The 18041-nt window shown below is 42.3% G+C and overlaps 1 protein-coding gene across 1 annotated transcript in view; it reads right to left on the bottom strand.

Moving 5' to 3' along the window:
* Window positions 1–1283: 1283 nt before the first annotated feature.
* LOC132404878 (embigin-like) overlaps window positions 1284–18041 on the bottom strand; it is a 55083-nt gene continuing 38325 nt past the window's right edge. Inside the window, exons 5-9 of the mRNA XM_059989440.1 lie at window positions 13335–13465; window positions 10356–10629; window positions 8031–8055; window positions 7875–7947; window positions 1284–5983 (exon numbers count right to left, since the gene is read on the bottom strand). Coding sequence (XP_059845423.1) covers window positions 7890–7947; window positions 8031–8055; window positions 10356–10629; window positions 13335–13465 — 488 coding nt within the window. The 3' untranslated portion in view covers window positions 1284–5983; window positions 7875–7889. The remainder of the gene's footprint in view (window positions 5984–7874; window positions 7948–8030; window positions 8056–10355; window positions 10630–13334; window positions 13466–18041) is intronic.

Raw genomic sequence — 18041 nt, 5'->3', positions numbered from 1 at the left:
TGTGTAGGAATTTATCCTTCAGCTTTTGTGCTAAACGAAAAATATACAGCAATAGTTGAGCATTGGAGTTCACCTGTGAAATTCATGATCATCAATGCCCATCAGTTTCAGAGCTGCAGCTATATTGCACATTTACCCCAAGGGCAAATTTCTCTCTTTAGACACAAGATATTCTGCAGATGCTGCAAATCCACACTAACCAACACAAAATGCTGGAGGAACTCAAAGTCAGGCAGCATCACTGAAAAGGAATAAGGAGGCAACACTTAGAGCCAAGAGCCTTTATCAGGACTGGAAAGGAAGGGAGAAGGAGCCCAAATCAATCAGAACTGCATGTGTAGCCTAACCAACATTTTATAAGACATAGGAGCAGAATTAGGCCGCTTGACGCATCAGACCTGCTCCTCCATTCCTGATTTATTTTCCATTTCCACCCCATTCTCCGGTCTTCTCCATGGAACTACTGATGTCCTTAGTAATGAAGAACCTATCAACCTCTTGTTTAAATATAACCAATGACTTGGCTTCCATGGCCATCTGTGGCAATGAATTCAACAGATTCACCACCCACTGGCTTAAAAACCCTCCTTATCTCTATTCCAAAGGGTGTCGTATTCAGAGTCTGGGTTCTCTGGTTCTAAACTCTTCAACTACAGAAAACATCCTTTCCATGTCCACTCTATTTACACATTTCAATATTTGATTAGTCTCAATGAGAAACCCCTCAATCTTCTAAACTCCAACATGTACATCACCAGAGTTATAAACTGCTCCCCTTATGGTCACCTTTTCACTCTCAGCAACATTCTCATGAAAGTCCTCTGGACCTTCTTCAATACCGCAAAGTTTTATATGGCTCTGACAACCTGAAACATTAACTCTTTTCTCTTCCCACAGACACAATTTGATGTACTGAGTGTTCCTGGTATTTCATGTTTTTGTTTTAGAAATCCAAAATTTTTCAATTTTTCTTTGTTTTCTTGAAAATGTGCACTCCCGTGTGGGTGAGAGTATAACGGAATGAGCTTCAAGGTGAGGTTGGACAAATTTGAGTTGCTTCTTTCCAGAGGGGAAGACAAGATTGATATAAGTTTATATAATTATGACATTCTACACACACGCACTAGTTGTTCAAATATGTGGGAATCATTTAAAACAACAACAGACAGTTAAGTACTTTTCAAAAATGCCAAACCTGTTTACCATTCACCAGCAAGTTTGGGTTAAAATTGGTGAGTGAAGAAGAAATGGGTCTATCCCAAAATTGGGCATAACAACACTGAGGCAGTTGTTAAAATAATACTTTTATTTGCAATATTCAGCATACGCAGCAAAAATTGTTCAAAAATTAAACAGTTTACCAAGGCACACAGATTTCACCAGTTACAGTGTCATAACTTTTTCAGTTTCATCTATTAAACAAAACTGGATATTCTGTTCACAGCAGAATGTGGTCAGAGCTTATTTTGTTGCTATTATTATAACTTCATATTTTTTATGCAGACGTCACAAGCAGCAGTAAAACTCACTTACATTATATGACTAGTGGGAGCAGAATTCCACCATGATCCACACTGAGATTCCAGTAAACAAGCCCGTAGCTGGTCTATTTTCCCTGTGCCAATCTTCACAGATTTCCAATTCTCTGGCAGGTACAGCAGGCCTCATTAAAATGTACGGGAGAAATGGCTTAAGGGTAGGCAGACAGCTATCTCAGTAGACAGAAGATCTGCCCACTTTTTGTGGGGATCAGTGAAGTTCAAACAACCACAGCGCTTGTTCCATTCTCCTTGGTCAACTTTACTTAGGCCCTGACATGTTACTGACCTACAAGAGTTGTACGTTCTACAGGAAGACCCGTAGTCCACTGTGCAGGCCAGCTTGTCTCCAAGTTGTAAGGTAGAATTCAGTGACAAGTTGGAGAACATCCCACTTCTCAATCTTTCAATATAGTCATCTGGTCCCTCAGCTTTATGCCAGAGCAGCACACACAAGATGCTGGAGGAACTCAGCAAGTTAGGTAGTACCCATGGAAGGGAATAGCCAAAGTTTTGGGCGGAGACTCTTAAACAGAACTTAGGCTCTCAGCCCAAAATGCCCCTTTCAAAAATACTATTTTTGAAAAGTATCTAAATAATTAAAAAACATTCCTGATCAAAAGAGTTGCAAAAGCATTTCAAAGTAATGAACAGTAGAGTGCAGTCTGGAGGGAGGAGGCATTCTGTTCCCAGACTGTTCCACCTTTGGGATTACTACAGTTACAAGATTCTATGACAATCCTACAGGCAGAAAGCATACTATTAGAGGAATACAAAATGTATTAAATTCAGAAATGGGCCAGATAGAGTATGATCCAGTCTGGCCTACTGAATATCTTCTTTAATTTATTTTGGAGTTACAGCATTTACAGTATTATTCTGTTTTTTACTAATGTGGTCAAATAAAAACACATAATTATTTTCTTCTCTAAACCACAAATGCAATTAGCCTATTGACATTCACCATTTATGTGAAGCATTAGGATCAGGTGAAACTGCATCGAACAAAATACAGACAATGTACCTCCACAAGCTATTTTCATCAGTGCTCCTTTTGGACTTCCAACATTAGTCCTACATCTAATGTCTTGAGTGGCACAACACATTATTTCTCCCTTTCTAACCCAAAGAGTCACTGATTACCAGTGCAAATTTGTTCCCTTATTCTGATTTGTTGTACTTTATTAGCTAATTCTCCCTTCATGCAATATATTACTCTTTCTTAATAATGTACAATCATATCATTCACAGAAACAGATATGTGGCACCTTAATAATGCCTTTTCCTAAATAAACAACAGGGATGATTTCTTAGGTAACTTCATGTTCGGCACAGCTTTCTGGGCTGAAGGGCCTGTATTGTGTTGGTTTTCTATGATACCCGACTAAGCAAACATCTTTCTACAATAAAAAATAATAGTGGTACCCTTCAATAAATGTAAGGCAATTCAGCTTTTGAAAAACTAATTTTCTTACAGAATCAAGTGGTCAAAATTAAATCTTAAAGATCTGCTTTTCAAACAAAAGCCAAAGTATTGAGAGTGGTTTTGGGCCCTTATCTAAGATAAAATGAGCTGGCATTGGAGAGGGTTCAGAGAAGTTTCGTGAGAATGATTCTAGGAATGAAAGGGTTAATGTATGAGGAGCTTTTGATGGCTCTGAGCCTGTACTCACTGGAGTTTAGAAGAATGAGGATGGATCACATGAAACCTATAAAATATTAAAAGACCTAGATGGAATGGACATGGAGAGGATGTTTCCTTATAGTGAAAAAGTCTAGGCTTGGAGGCATAGCCTCAGATTTAAAGGACATTCCATTAGAACAGAGATGAGCAATTCCTTCAACCAGTTGAGCCTATGGAATTCATTGCCACTGATGTGGTTGACATAGGAAGTATGATTAGAAATTAAGTTTGATTGAGTCAGAATCACTCAGGCCTTGCTGTGGAAGATGAATCTGAGTTCAAATCAGTATAATGCAGTTTTGGTCCACTTCACCATATTGTTTGAGAACCCTGGATGGTTCTAGGGCTATGCCTAGCACGTTTGGAGAAATTCAGTTTCTCGGCATGAGTCCCAATAACACAGGGGCTCATGACCTATTTTGTGCCATGAACCAATGCCATTAAGCAAGGGGTCCATGAACCTCAGGTTGGGAAGCCCTGCTCTAATATAAAGGTTTTGCAATCAAAATGGTCAAGAACAGTTGTTTGGCCAGCGAGCTGCACCTTTTTGGTCTCGACTCTCTGGCTGCAGGTCTCGGAAGAAGTGACACAACAAATCTTTAATATTGTAAATCAGTGAGTTGTTTGTTACGTCCCCCATCTCGCTTTGAAACAGGACACCTCTTTTTCCCTTATTAGGGAGAGAGATCCTACGGTATGTTGAATTACTGGGTGAACGAGTAGTTTTTGGAGTACTGCAAGTCCGTGTCTTTATTGATGCTTTGCTGCACACTTGTGTGCTCGGTGGAGGGTGCTGATGCTTTTTTTTTTACAGGTGGGGTAGGGTCGCTGCCTTGCTGCCGTTTGTGCATGGGAGGGGGAGTTGTGGGGGGCTTTGGGGTTCTAACTGTCATTCATTCCTTGGGGCACTTCTGTGTTTTTGTGGATTTCTGCGAAGAAAAGGAATTTCACGATGTATATTATATACATTTCTCTAACATTAAATGTACTTATTGAAAAGATTGGCCTCCACCTTATTGAACCCATGTGAACTCTTCAGAACAGCACCCTGGTTAGGGATTTTGTTTTAAACTTTCGATCAGTAGGAACATTTTACAGAGCAGCTGAAAAATATCACAAATTCAACCCTTAGCTTTTGTTTGAAAACCAGAATATCTCCTCCCCCGCACCCCCCCCCCCCCCCAGATTTAATCTGGACTAGTTGATTCTTAGAGAGAATAATAGATATTCAAAAGTAAAATAACCCTCATAGTTATTGAAAAATGCAACAAATACAACAATCATATTTATTCAAAAATGTGTTCTTTGGTAAGATATGATATCCACTGTTTATTAAGGAATCCAGCAATTATTTGCAGAAATTGAAACTTAAATATTTATTAGAGGACACCATGGGCTAGTAAGGAAATAGAGTTGCCTCTTTGTTGCTAAGAGGCATGGCAACATTGTCATTACTGGAAGCCAGTCATGTGTTCATTATTGAACACAAGACCTAGTAATTACCTAGCGATAAAGGCTGTCGTAACCCAGTACTGAGTGAACAATATTTGCTTGCAGTATCAATGGGTATCAACAAAATCAAAGGATAAAATTACAGTTTAAAAAAAAAGGTATGACAAGATTGAGGTGCTGCATGGTTTGGTTATAAGATTGTAGAGGAACATCCTGGATACGATTATGGAGGAGAACCCAAGTATTATAGAGAATATACTATATGGTAACCATCTAAGGGAACTGCAGCCAAGGGATTATTTTGTAAGCCTTAAGGTAGATCTAAAAGCACCACAAAGATTAAGTAGCTCATGATGTCTCTGATGTTTCTGGACAGTTAAATTATGGCTTAAGATAAAATGAATGATTAATCTAGCTTGAGAAAAACAGTAAACCTATGAAGAAATATCAGATATTGCTTTTATAATACTTGTTAAAGTTAATTTGATTCTGCATGAGCAAGGCTCATGAACAAATGGTTATCTAGGCTAGCTAAAAGTTAGGGTCACTTCTGGTAACAATCCCGGATCAATACCAGCAGAAGCACAGATAATGTTTTTCCTTTGCTTGTCCTTCTGTTCCAGAACAATCACACTTAGGGACCGACCCCTATTCAGTATTCAAACGTTGGGTTAGCATTACAGACCATTACTGATTTTTGGCCAACAAACGCAAGATTACTTGAACGATTTATAGCCAAAAATTTGCACTGATCAAATACAAAGCAAAATACAATGCTGGAAATATCGCTGAGGTCATGCAATGTCTGTGGAAAGGGATAATGTTTCAAGTTGATTAATATTCATTGGCAATTATTGACCTGAAGTATTAATGTGTCTTACAATAGATCCTGTCTGATCTGTTGTGTACTTCCAGCAACTCCTGGTTTTAAAACAACAGTCCAATGTATTGGTGATGTGAACTGCAGTATTGCTACTTCCACATCAAGGTTTTTGATATGCTTTCATTTGACTTCCATCTAATACATTCACTGTCATTCTTTCAGACACCTGGCAGCTTCAAATTAAACTAAACAATTATCATACAGTAGGTAGAGAGGATGTTTAAGAATTGTATCATTACAGTTCTTATGAATGGATTCATAAGACTTATATGGATACGAGGTTTAACTTGGCAAAGGAATTCTCTTTCTAATAGGGATGAAGAGAATGCAACACAAATATTCCTCAAACATATTGATGCTTCTTTTGAGCCATAATGATGCATAGCAAAATAAAGATGCTCCCACACTTCCGGGCGTTCATATTTTCTGCAATAGAGAAAATAAAGAATATTAAATATTATTTCTAACTTGTAAGTGCCTAAATTGCATACACAGGAAATTACATATAGGAACAATATATACAGATCAATTGCAAATTTAAAATAAAAAATCAGTTGGTTACCAATATTGTAGGAGATCTGGTGATTTTCAGACGCTGGTATTAACTTTCACTATGCTTTTATTGAGTCAATGGGTCAGTGCTAAAAGCATTTAACAATTTAGAAGGGGATCAGTGAAAACAGGCAAACCTCACTGGCTACTCAGTCTTCTTAAATAATGGAACCAAGACCATCTACATGCATGACATATCCAGTGCAGAGCTGAAGTAAAAATAATAGCTCAGAAGTAATCGGTTAGGTCACACAGCTTCCATTTTAAAGCTTCAAAACAGATATCAAAATGACAAACTGCCAGGTCCTATTTGCTACATTCTTCACTTCTTCCCATTTTAGAGAGCTTTTCAAGGGTTTCAAAAGCACATGTCTAAAACAAGGTTAGATTCTTTCTAAATGCATTTTCTCAAGCATTTTCTGGTATGTCTTAAAGCATTTCTAAAGGTCAGGAATTAAAAGTCAACAATGGAAAGAAAACGTAGCTTTCTTTAGGAACTAATTTAGCAAACAAGCCACTAGTTAGGGAATTCAATAAATAGAGAACAAAATGGACTTTAGACCAGGCTGTTAGTACGTGCTATGTAGCTTTGAAATAGCCACATTTCTAATTTAGGCTATGTCCACACTAGAGCGGATAATTTTGAAAATGCTGGTTTTGCATAAAAATGATACATGTCCAAACTAGGTGTTTTAAAAAAATCTCTGTCCACATTAAAACAGATATTTCAGCGAATCTCCTCCTACTGTGCATGTGCAGAGCACATCTACTAAAAACAAACGACAAGATTGGGGTCGAATCTCGCCATGAAAGTGCACATTTGTGTAGTTACAGACTAGAAAAACTTAAACGACGGACAGCTGTTGGCTCTTGTGCAGGAGGACTTAAAACTAAAAAAAAACAAACACTGGAGCGTACGGAGGCAACAGACAGGGAATTCATGGACAGATTGACCCAGCTGACAATGAACATTGAAAAACTGACCAACTCTGTTGCATTAATAAAGCATCTTGTTAAATGTATAAAACATGTCTGCATCAGTGTTATCTTGTATTTCCATACAATATTACATTAGGCTGTTACACATCTATTGTCAGAGAAGTATTTGCAAAAATAGGTAAATCACCTTCATAAGAGCAAGGACAGAAAACAGGGCAAAGTGAGTAGTGTATACTTATTTATTCAGTAAGTTATGGGTCAAAGTATTTAGTGAGTACATCTGTAACTCTTCTGGTTTCAGTCTCATTGCCGTCTGTTCTGAAATTGTTACGTTACGTTCAAGAAAACAATGAAATGGCGTGCTGCCAGCACCATCTGTTCCGGCACGTCATGACAGCGTTTTTAGATTTCTCTGGTTACCCGGTCCACACTGCTCCAGTCAATCCGGCGTTTTCAAAATTACTCTGGAGAGCGTTTCTGAAAAGCTCCATTTTCAGGGGAGGAAAACGCCGTTTTAGTGTGGACTGAGGGTAAAAATGAAGAGAAAAAGCTTTGGTTACAGATTTTTCTGGTGTAGTGTGGACATAGCCTTAATCTCATCACACTTTGTTTGTAATGAGCCAGACTAATTCTTAATTGAAGTTTGATACATTTTTGACAAGAACAAGGAGTTTCACGGGGTTTCTTTCCAATGTTATTACCTTCATTCTCCAAGGTGAAAAAAGTTCAAGGGATATCCTCCACCTCTCACCACAAGTTTGGCAGAGCACTGGCTTTGCCTTGTACGATGTTTAAGCTCCTAATTTATATGAATCTTTTCACTCACTTGCAAGGAAATATGTTAAGTCTTTCTATGCCGGGCTCCATTTCCGGTGGATTCAAGCAGCTCTTCCATGGTGCTAGAAAGTATTGACAGTTAATTAGAACAGAAAGAATTTCAAATCCAACTTGGTAATGAAATTTCAGGAAGTAAAATGCTTACTGGTTGCTTGAAGGGTTTTTATCTTCTATATTGATATCCATTTGCCAGAAAGTTTACATGAAAGAGAAAATGATAAAATGGAGTTACATATTGCAAACATCCTTGTAAATGACCAGAGGCTCAATGCTTTTTCCTTATACAGCTACCCAAGTGCCACCACAATTTCATTGACTGGCTGAATAATCTCCATGAACAACTTTTCTTTTAAGTCCACTCAATTCCTCCAAATCAACGGTGTAGCCTTGGGAATCCACATGATTGATACACCTGACTTTTTACGGAATACAATCTTATTCTGGTCTCATCCCTCATTTCTTTGCCCAGGTGCATTAATGATTCCATTGGTGCTACTTGCAGTCCGTAAGAAAGCCAACAGAATGTGAAAATTCATTGAAAACAAAAGTAGGAAGCCATACCTCTGTCATACTGAGCCCTGCCACATCTAAAGGTCTGTGCACACCAACACCATCTCACTCTCATATTCACACGCTCTATCTTTATCTTTTCCCATCCCTTACTCGATCTCCAGATATAGGTTGGCAACCCATATGCACTATACACTCATAGCTGTATTGATTACACTTTCCCCTGACTTGCTTCTGATAAGAAATCCATTGCATTCTTTGATTTTCTCTATCTCTGAAATAGTTCTTATGGCAATCTTTTCCACATCATTGCTACAAAAAACAAAGCGCTCCTTTACCATATCAAGCAATTGTAAATCAAGGCAACTAGATTTGCTGTGTTGTCTAGAAGCTACTTTGCCTCTCATCCAAGCAGCTTCTTTAGTTCTGATTCATGGAGAGTAGTTTTCTGGCTTATAAACTCTGAGCCGTATAAAAGTATAGCAATCACATGAGGGTTGCTAAGAGTCGTAGAGGTAATGAGAGGGTCATTAGTTTTTGCATGAGATGCAATGTGCATATTTTGGAAAGGGAGGAGAGGTGGTTTGAACGAGGGGTTAAAGAAGCCATCTTTGTCAAACTGGAAAACCCACCCCTGAACAGAGGGATGGGGTTTGACACCAGCTACCGGCTACTTACAATGCAGCACAAACATCTCTACCCCACCATCTCCACAACAGTTCACACTTCTATTCATGCAACAATAAGACTAATGACCTTATCATTACCTCTATGACTCTTAATGACCCTCATTTGATTGCTTGTACCTTTAAACAACCCACAGAGCTTAGAAGCCCCAAAACAACGCACCATGGCTCAGAACTGAAGAAGCCTCTCAGATGAGTGGTGACATGTCTTCTGGACAACAGAACAAGTCAGTTGCCTTGATTTACTACTGTTTGATATACAATGACCTGGATGACTGAGAACCTTCACGGGTGTTCCTTTACCCCGAACTTATGGCGCTTTCTCAGCACCACAGTTCCACATGGCTCTCGATGTATCTGCTCCATGACTGCCTTCACATCCTCTCTTCCCACCTCGAGCCAGGACAATATCACCTGCAGCATTTTATTTCACAATTCCAACATCAGCAGTTCATTTTTTTGCTTTTTGCTAATCACACAGTTTTCGCTCAGTGTTCAGGGAATCATTTACCCACATTTTTATTTTTATTGAGAGGTTGACAGATCAGTAGATAGAGTTGAGAGTTTTCTTTCCCCTTGTGTAACAAGGTTGTGAGTTCAAATTCCACAGGAGAGACAAAATCCCAGCTGGCCAGACATGTCAGTGGGGCGGAGGGACTGGTGATATTTCTTCAGGTGGAATGTGAAACTGAGACCTCTTCTCTTTTCCCAGATAGATTCAATACCACCACGTAAAACACAAAGTACACTGCAGATGCTGGGGCCAAAGCAACACGTACACCGTGCTGGAGGAACTCAGCGGGTCGGGCAACATCCGTGGAAACAAGCAGTCAAGGTTTTGGGCTGAGTCCTGACGAAGGGTCTCGGCCCAAAATGTTGACTGCTCCTTTCCAGCGTGTTCCAGCGTGAGTTCCTCCAGCGTGTTGTACGTGTTCCTTCAATACGACCACTATTTTTAAGATCAGAAGAGTTATTTCCCAAGGTCCTGGCTAATATTTTCCCCAAGTCAATATCTCGCAAGGAAGCAGTTTATCCTGAAGTTATCACATTACAGTTTATGGGAGTTCGTTACTCGTAATTTGGTTATCGTGCTTACTACATTACAATAGTGAATACATTTAAATACTTTGGATGTTCTCAAAACATCATGAGAACTGATAAGTAAATGCAAGTCCTTCATATTTCACAGAATATAGAAATTACAACATTAAAAACTGAATGGTTCAGTTTTAAATAAAAGATAAAATGCTAAAAGCAAAAAGCTAAATTCTTACCAGCAGGTTCTTCTTCCTTCTTCTTCATCCTTCTTTCACAAGCAAGTATGACGATAACTAACACAATAACCTCAGCAACGATACACAGAAATGGGATAAGTGCAGCAGTGAGGTCGTGAACCTTCAGGTAGATCTTCAATGTACTGACCCCCACGGTGTAGACAGCTTCACAGTGGTAGTACGTAGAATTATCCACCATGACATTTTTTATTGCAAGTATTGATTTATTGCCATTACTGTGGATATCATATCCATCTGTCTCATTCATCAGCTTCTGCATAGATAGAAGATAAAACTGTTTTGAAACACTGCATGCATGCTGGAAAATTTACAGCAGACTGGCAAATGCACACGGAGTAATTCCTTGGTCACACTCTATTACAAGAAATGAACCTCTTATCAGTGAACCTTTTAATTCATATATATGATACAAGACCATAAGCCATAGGAGCAGAATTAGGTCACCAAGTCCGCTCTGCCATTGCATCATGGCTGATTTATTATCCCCCTCAACCCATTGTTTTTATTGTTGGCAAAGCTACAATTAAAAGCCACCTGATTGCCTTTAGAAAGGATGCTGTAGCACTTCATTGAATGGAGTGAGAGAAACTAAAGTACTGAATTGAACAAAATACTTCAATTATTTTCCGCATAAATTCTGTGAATAATTGATATGCTTGCCCAAAGAAAATAATAGTTTTACCAGTTCTTCTGCAGCATGTTGATCTTTAAATTAGTATCTCAGAAATAGTTATCTGTGTTCATAATTTCTCAACTTCCCTTTAGATTCAGCATTCCTCTCCTGAGGTGCTGGCTCTCATTGAAATACTGCATGACCACCGGTCTAACTATCATACCTTTCTGCAGGTTTATGTTCACAAAACTCAGCCAAACGCAATCCAGCTGTGACCTGTAATCTCAAGATTATAGGAGCAGAGACCAGACCATTCTCACAAGCCCGCACTCGCATTCAGAAGAGTGCTGAAGCCATCTGCACTGTCCTGCCCAACCTCAACTACTTATTTTACTTAGGTCGAAATGTCTATCAATCTCATTTTAAATGTAATCACATACTAAGCATCCACAGCTCTTTCCATCAATCTCCCTTAAAGCCAGGAAGAGGCTGTATCAATACAGATCTGATTCCAGTCAAGATATGTGTAATTTTGTTCTCTTAGACAATCACATCATTCTATCTTTGTCAGCTATATATTCTTATATATTCATTTCTGCCTCAGAAGACAAAACTCAAGATTGGTGCTGAAAAACGTACGAATAAATAAAAGTTACATTTCAAAATGAGACCTTGCAGAAGGATCAGAAAATAACCTGAAATATAATTGGGCTGTGGAAGGCAGTGGCTTACTCTGAACTTAAATAAATAATTCTCTTCATTTGTCACGGGTTTGGGGATCAAGCTTTGTGATTTAACACCGACTGCTGGATGCTGATTTTCAGATGTGGGTCTTCTGGGAATTACAGTAACAATGACAACCATTTAAATCAGTGACTGAGACAGGTGTGGACGAAGAACCTCATTTTCCACAATAGGACAACCCAGTGGCCTACATATGATGAAAGTCCTCATGTGTCATGGCCCAGTTCAGTAATGATGTACTGTGAGTCCTCTGCCACAGTTTTCAGAATCATAACTTCATGAAGAATACAAGAAACCAAAGACTAGTGGAGAGTGAGATGTTGGTAATGAGTAGAAGCGGGGTTGGGGGACAAGCAGGTTGACAGTCAGCAGCCTCAAATGTCTGGAAGCAAATCAATTTGACACCTTCACCTGGAGTTTCATTACTTAAACTTGCTTGTTCTAGGTGTCACAAATGCTAAGCATTTTTCAGAATGCCATGTACTATTTTTTCCATCCTATACTCTAAAGGGTGTGTTCTGTGTGGAAACGCATGTATTGATGTGCATCGAATGCATATATTGCAGAAGTATAAATTGTGACTGGCCAAATATCCAGAACAACAGAATTTAACTAGAAATGCTTCAAATTAGATAGATAGATAGATAGATAGATAGATACTTTATTCATCCCAAAGGAAACTTACAAATGCACAGGTATACAAATATTAGAAGTAAGAAAGAATAAAAATAAGTTATCTTAGAAATAAGATGTACAAAATTTACAAGTCAAAGATTGCGATCGCTTCCCCAGCTGTAGGTTGAGTCATTATAGAGCCTAATGGCCGAGGGTAGGAATAACCTTATATAGCCCTCTTTGGAGCAATACATTCCCTACATTATTACCTTTCATTCCAGAAAAATCACTGATTTTCAGACATGAAACACTTAGATTTTCCTTATTATGCTTGCTATGTGTACAAAAATGTCATTAAAAAACTTTGTGTATTATGCAGGCAGCTCATGCTATACAAACACTAATAAACAGCATAATCTGTCAAATATATCTACACTAAATGTGATGTAACATATATTCGATTCTACATGTTAAAATTCTGTAAAATTTTTAAATGATTCAGTAGAAATACCGAAAAAAAAATTTCAACGCTGTAACTTCAGTAATAGTTTGCAGAAAAGAAGGGTTTGTCTAACGTTGTGGTCATTTTACAAATTCAACAAGATAATACCCACACCTAATAAAGCCAGTGCCTCACAGCACCAGCACCACAGTTTCAATTCTGACTGCTTGTATGCGTGGACCATGCATACTCCCTCAAGACTGTGTTGTTTCCAATTTACTCCCACCGCCTGACAATAGTAGGTTGCCAGGTTAACTGACCACTAAAATATGTTCCTAGAGTGCAAGTGAGTGGGAGGAGTGAGAAACTTGATGATACCGTGAGGGTAATTTAAAACATGAGATTAACAAAGACGAACAGTTCATGGTCTCCAAGAGATTTTCTCGCAGTTTTAGAGGTAATGATCCCCGCCCTCAGATCTGGCCATTTTAGTATATTAATATCAATTAATAATCTATTAATAATCAATTGAGATCTTCCCTACCTGTGTGCCGTCCTGGATGCCCTTCCTCCAAATCCATCTGAGTGGAGTATATTGACCACTTTCACAAGTTAAATTAACTGGATTGTGCTTTGACAAAGCCACACGTTCTGTTTTGGTCCAGATAGGGGGAACTGGGAATAAACAGATAAACAAGATTAATTTTGGTCCTAAACCAAAATTGAACAGAATTAATTGCTCTTTAGATGTTTTGCCATCAGTTGATTAGGTGTAAACTTCTGTAATTGAGCTTACCGTAACAGCAAGTGCATCAGCATCTCTGGGAGCAAATGGATACTCGGCATTTTGGGCTGAAACTTTGCCAGGGACTGGTGATGTCACCTGACCCACTGCGTTTCTCCAGCATTTTGTGTGTTGCTGCAGTCAACAAGTACTTTTGTTTTATTAAACACAATCACTGTGGTAATGTAGGTATTCCACATATAATCTGTGCTCAACAAACCATAAACAATCATGTGCTAAAGGGCAGATATTCTGTTTTCACTCATGTTGAGTGAGGGAAAGAATTTTGCCCAGAACACCAGAGCAAACTCTACTCTGGCATAAAAAAGGCATTTATGCAGAGTTCCCTTTGCCCTACTGAAATTAATGGAGTGGCATAAGAATACACTACATTCTGATTTAAATACAATTGAGCCACAACACATTGTCTGATAGGATAGCTGGACGGATAATTACCCAATAACACCTTGAACCATTTTTAAAACCAAACGTGTCAATAGTTTTTCAAACTAATCCCCTAACTAGACAGGTTTTAAATACTAGAGCTCAAATTTAATAGAATAAGGTCAGTATTTTTCAGAACACCTGGAAAACTTTATTTTCCCCAAACCCCATTATTCTTTCACATTTATTCCTGAACCAACAGGCCAGTTATCATGTTCCTTATCCCAAAGGATATATACCTTGATAGTCATTGTCCTATGGTCATGGGCTGGCCACTTGAAATTATCTTTCCTGCTCTACATGTTACTGAACTGCAGTCTTCCTTCATGCTGTAGTTTTCAAATATGACCAAGGCTTGAAATACCACTTGTGTAGCAAATAAATTGAATGGTAAATATTACTCCATTTTTTCATTATTAATTATTCCTAATAGCTCTCAGGTGTCCCATCAGCAGTATTGGACATCAGTAGCTCAGGAAAATCATCCCATTAAGTTTATTGTTGCTGACTTTTTACCACAAACTCTGCAACTCTCCACGCTGACTTGCATTATTTAAAATATATCACTGGTGTTGTGGCGGCCCACTTTCTGAGCAGGCGAACCGGCTCACAAATAGCCAGCACTTTGGTAATGCACCTCTGATGTCATTTCCGCCCAGAGAGGGCGGGTGCGAGGGATTAAATGCCAGCGCCGAAGTTTGAATAAACTAGTCTCGAAACGACTTACCGACTGTGTGTCGTTATTTCAGTGCTGTGTGTAGCACATCGCTACACTGGTGACCCCGACGGTCCAAAAGGGATTTGGACCAAAGATGACCGACTCTTCATCTGTTCACGCAGCTTCGCTAAAACTGCCGACTTTCTGGACGCTGCGACCACACGTGTGGTTTAGCCAAGCAGAAGCCCAGTTCCAGATTCGGCAGATATCCTCTGATTCCACGCGTTACTACCACGTGGTGAGTGCCCTTGACCAGGAGACGACCGCCCAGGTTGCGGATTTCATACAGTCGCCCCCGGAAGAAGGCAAATATGAAGCATTCAAAGGGCTGCTCATTGGGACCTTTAGCCTCTCACGGTGTGAGTGGGGTGCCCACCTGCTTCACCCGGACGGTTTGGGAGACAGACTGCCGTCAGCATTGATGAATGAGATGCTGGCCCTGGCTGACAGACACAAGCCCTGCCTCATGTTCGAGCAAGCGTTCCTAGAGCAGCTGCCCGAGGATATACATCTGCTGCTGGCAAACACAGATTTCAGTGACCCCCGGAAGGTGGCGGCCTGGGCAGACGTGCTGTGGAAAGCCAAGAGGGAGAGCGTGGTGTCCGTCAGTCAGGTTACCAGGCCACGCGCCCAACAGCGGACCAGACAAGGCCCAGCAGGGGGGCGCAGACAACACAGAGGCAGGAGTGAGGAGGCCAGTGACCAGTGGTGTTTCTACCACCAGCAGTGGGGCACAAAAGCCTGCCATTGTCGCCCGCCCTGCAAGGGCCAGAGCCAGGGCCAGCTGCCGCTAATGACTATGGTGACTGGCCACCAGGACAGCCTCTTGTACGTCTGGGACAAACAGTCAGGACGCCACTTCTTGGTCGACACCGGAGCAGAGATCAGCTTCTTGCCCCCGATGGGGTATGACACCCACAACAGGAAGCCAGGACCCACCCTGAGGGCTGCAAACAGCAGCACGATACAGACCTACGGCACCTGCACAGTGCAGCTGCAGTTTGGCACCAGCCGGTTCACGTGGGACTTCACACTGGCCGCGGTGGCCCAACCACTCTTGGGGGCAGACTTCTTGTGAGCTCACAGCCTGCTGGTCGACTTGCAAGGGAAAAGACTGGTACATGCTGAGACTTTCCAGACAATCTCCCTGGGTGAAGCCAAGTTGCTGGCCCCACACCTGGACTCCATCACACTGTCGGACAACGAATTCACCAGAATCCTGGCGGATTTTCCATTGATTCTGGCACCGCAGTTCGTGGCAGCCATGCCCAGACACAGGGTTCAGCACTACACCCCGACCCAGGGACCGCCCCTCCACGCCTGCGCACGAAGGCTCCCCCCGGAAAAGCTCCGCCTGGCGAAGGAGGAGTTCAAGAGGATGGAGGAATTGGGGATCGTACGGAGGTCTGACAGCCCATAGGCCTCCCCCCTGCACATGGTGCCCATCCCGAAAACAGCACTTATCACCCCGTTCGGCCTGTTCGAGTTCCTCCGAATGCCGTTTGGTTGGCCTGAGGAATGCCGCACAGATGTTCCAGCGGCTAATGGATGCGGTGGGACGCGACCTGGACTTTGCGTTTATCTATTTGGATGACATCCTTATAGCCAGCAGTAGTCACCAGGAGCATCTGTCCCACCTCTGCCAGCTCTACTCCCGCCTGAGTGATTTCGGCCTCACGATCAACCCGGCCAAATGCCAGTTCGGTCCCGATACCATCGACTTCCTGGGCCACAGGATTACCAAAGACGGGGCAACACCCCTGCCCGCCAAGGTAGACTCGATCCGTCACTTTGCCCGGCCTAACACTGTCAAAGGCCTACAGGAGTTCGTTGGTATGGTGAACTTCTACCACCGTTTCCTCCCCTCATGCCCGTATCATGCGCCCTTTGTACACCCTGATGGCGGGTAAAGGCAAGGACATTACTTGGGACGAGGAGGCCGCTGCCGCTTTCGTTAAAGCCAAGGAAGCCTTGGCAGATGCCGCGATGCTGGTGCACCCCAGAACGGACATTCCGACCGCACTCACAGTGGACGCATCTGACACAGTAGTCGGTGGGGTGCTGATGCAGCTCAACGAGGGGCGCTGGCAACCCCTGGCATGCTTCAGCAAGCATCTATGACCAAAGTACAGTGCTTTCGACCGGGAGCTGTTGGCTCTGTATCTGGCAATCCGGCATTTCAGGTACTTCTTAGAAGGCAGGCCGTTCACCGTGTTCACCGACCACAAACCATTGACCTTCGTGTTCACGAAGGTGTCCGATCCCTGGTCGGCCCGACAGCAGCGACATCTGTCCTACATCTCCAAGTACACGACGGACATCCAGCATGTTTCGGGAAAGGACAACGTCGTGGTGGACACACACTCCAGACCAGCGTTCAGGCCCTGTCCCTGGGGGTGGACTATGCAGCACTGGCGGAGGCGCAGCAGGCAGACAACGAGATGCCCAGCTACAGGACCGCAGTCTCGGGTTTGCAGCTGCAAGACTTTCTCGTAGGCCCAGGTGAGAGGACCCTCTTGTGTGACGTGGCTACCGGCCAAACTCGCCCCATCGTCCCGGCAGCCTGGAGGCGGCGAGTTTTCGACTCCATACACGGTTTGGCCCACCCATCTATCAGGACAACTGTCCGGCTGGTCTCCAGCAAGTTCATGTGGCATGGACTTCGCAAGCAGGTCAGTGAATGGGCCAGAACGTGCGCGCAGTGCCAAACAGCCAAGGTGCAGCGGCACACTAAAGCCCCGCCGCAGCAGTTCGAACCCACCCACCGGAGGTTTGACCACATTCATGTGGATATCGTGGGCCCCCTACCAGTGTCCCGAGGAGAGCGGTACCTCCTAAGTATGGTAGGTGGACTATGCAGCACTGGCGGAGGCGCAGCAGGCAGACGACGAGATGCCCAGCTACAGGACCGCAGTCTCGGGTTTGCAGCTGCAAGACTTTCTCGTAGACCCTCCTGTGCGACGTGGCTACCGGCCAACCTCACCTCATCGTCCCAGTAGGTTCACGGGGTGGCCAGAGGCAGTCCCGCTCACCGACACATCTGCCGATTCCTGTCCCCGAGCACTTATTGCAACCTGGGTAGCACGCTTTGGGGTACTGGCCCACATTACCTCCGACAGAGCCGCCCAGTTCACCTCCAGCTTGTGGTCGGCTGTGGCCAGCCTGTTGGGAACACAGCTACACCACACTACTGCCTACCACCCACAGTCGAACGGACTAGTGGAACGCTTCCACCGTCACTTGAAGTTGGCTCTCGTGGCCCACCTGAGAGGACCTAACTGGGTGGATGAGCTTCCCTGGGTCCA

Source organism: Hypanus sabinus, chromosome 14, assembly GCF_030144855.1.
Source record: "Hypanus sabinus isolate sHypSab1 chromosome 14, sHypSab1.hap1, whole genome shotgun sequence".
NCBI classification, from domain to species: domain Eukaryota; kingdom Metazoa; phylum Chordata; class Chondrichthyes; order Myliobatiformes; family Dasyatidae; genus Hypanus; species Hypanus sabinus.
This window is presented reverse-complemented; position numbering and strand designations above follow the sequence as displayed.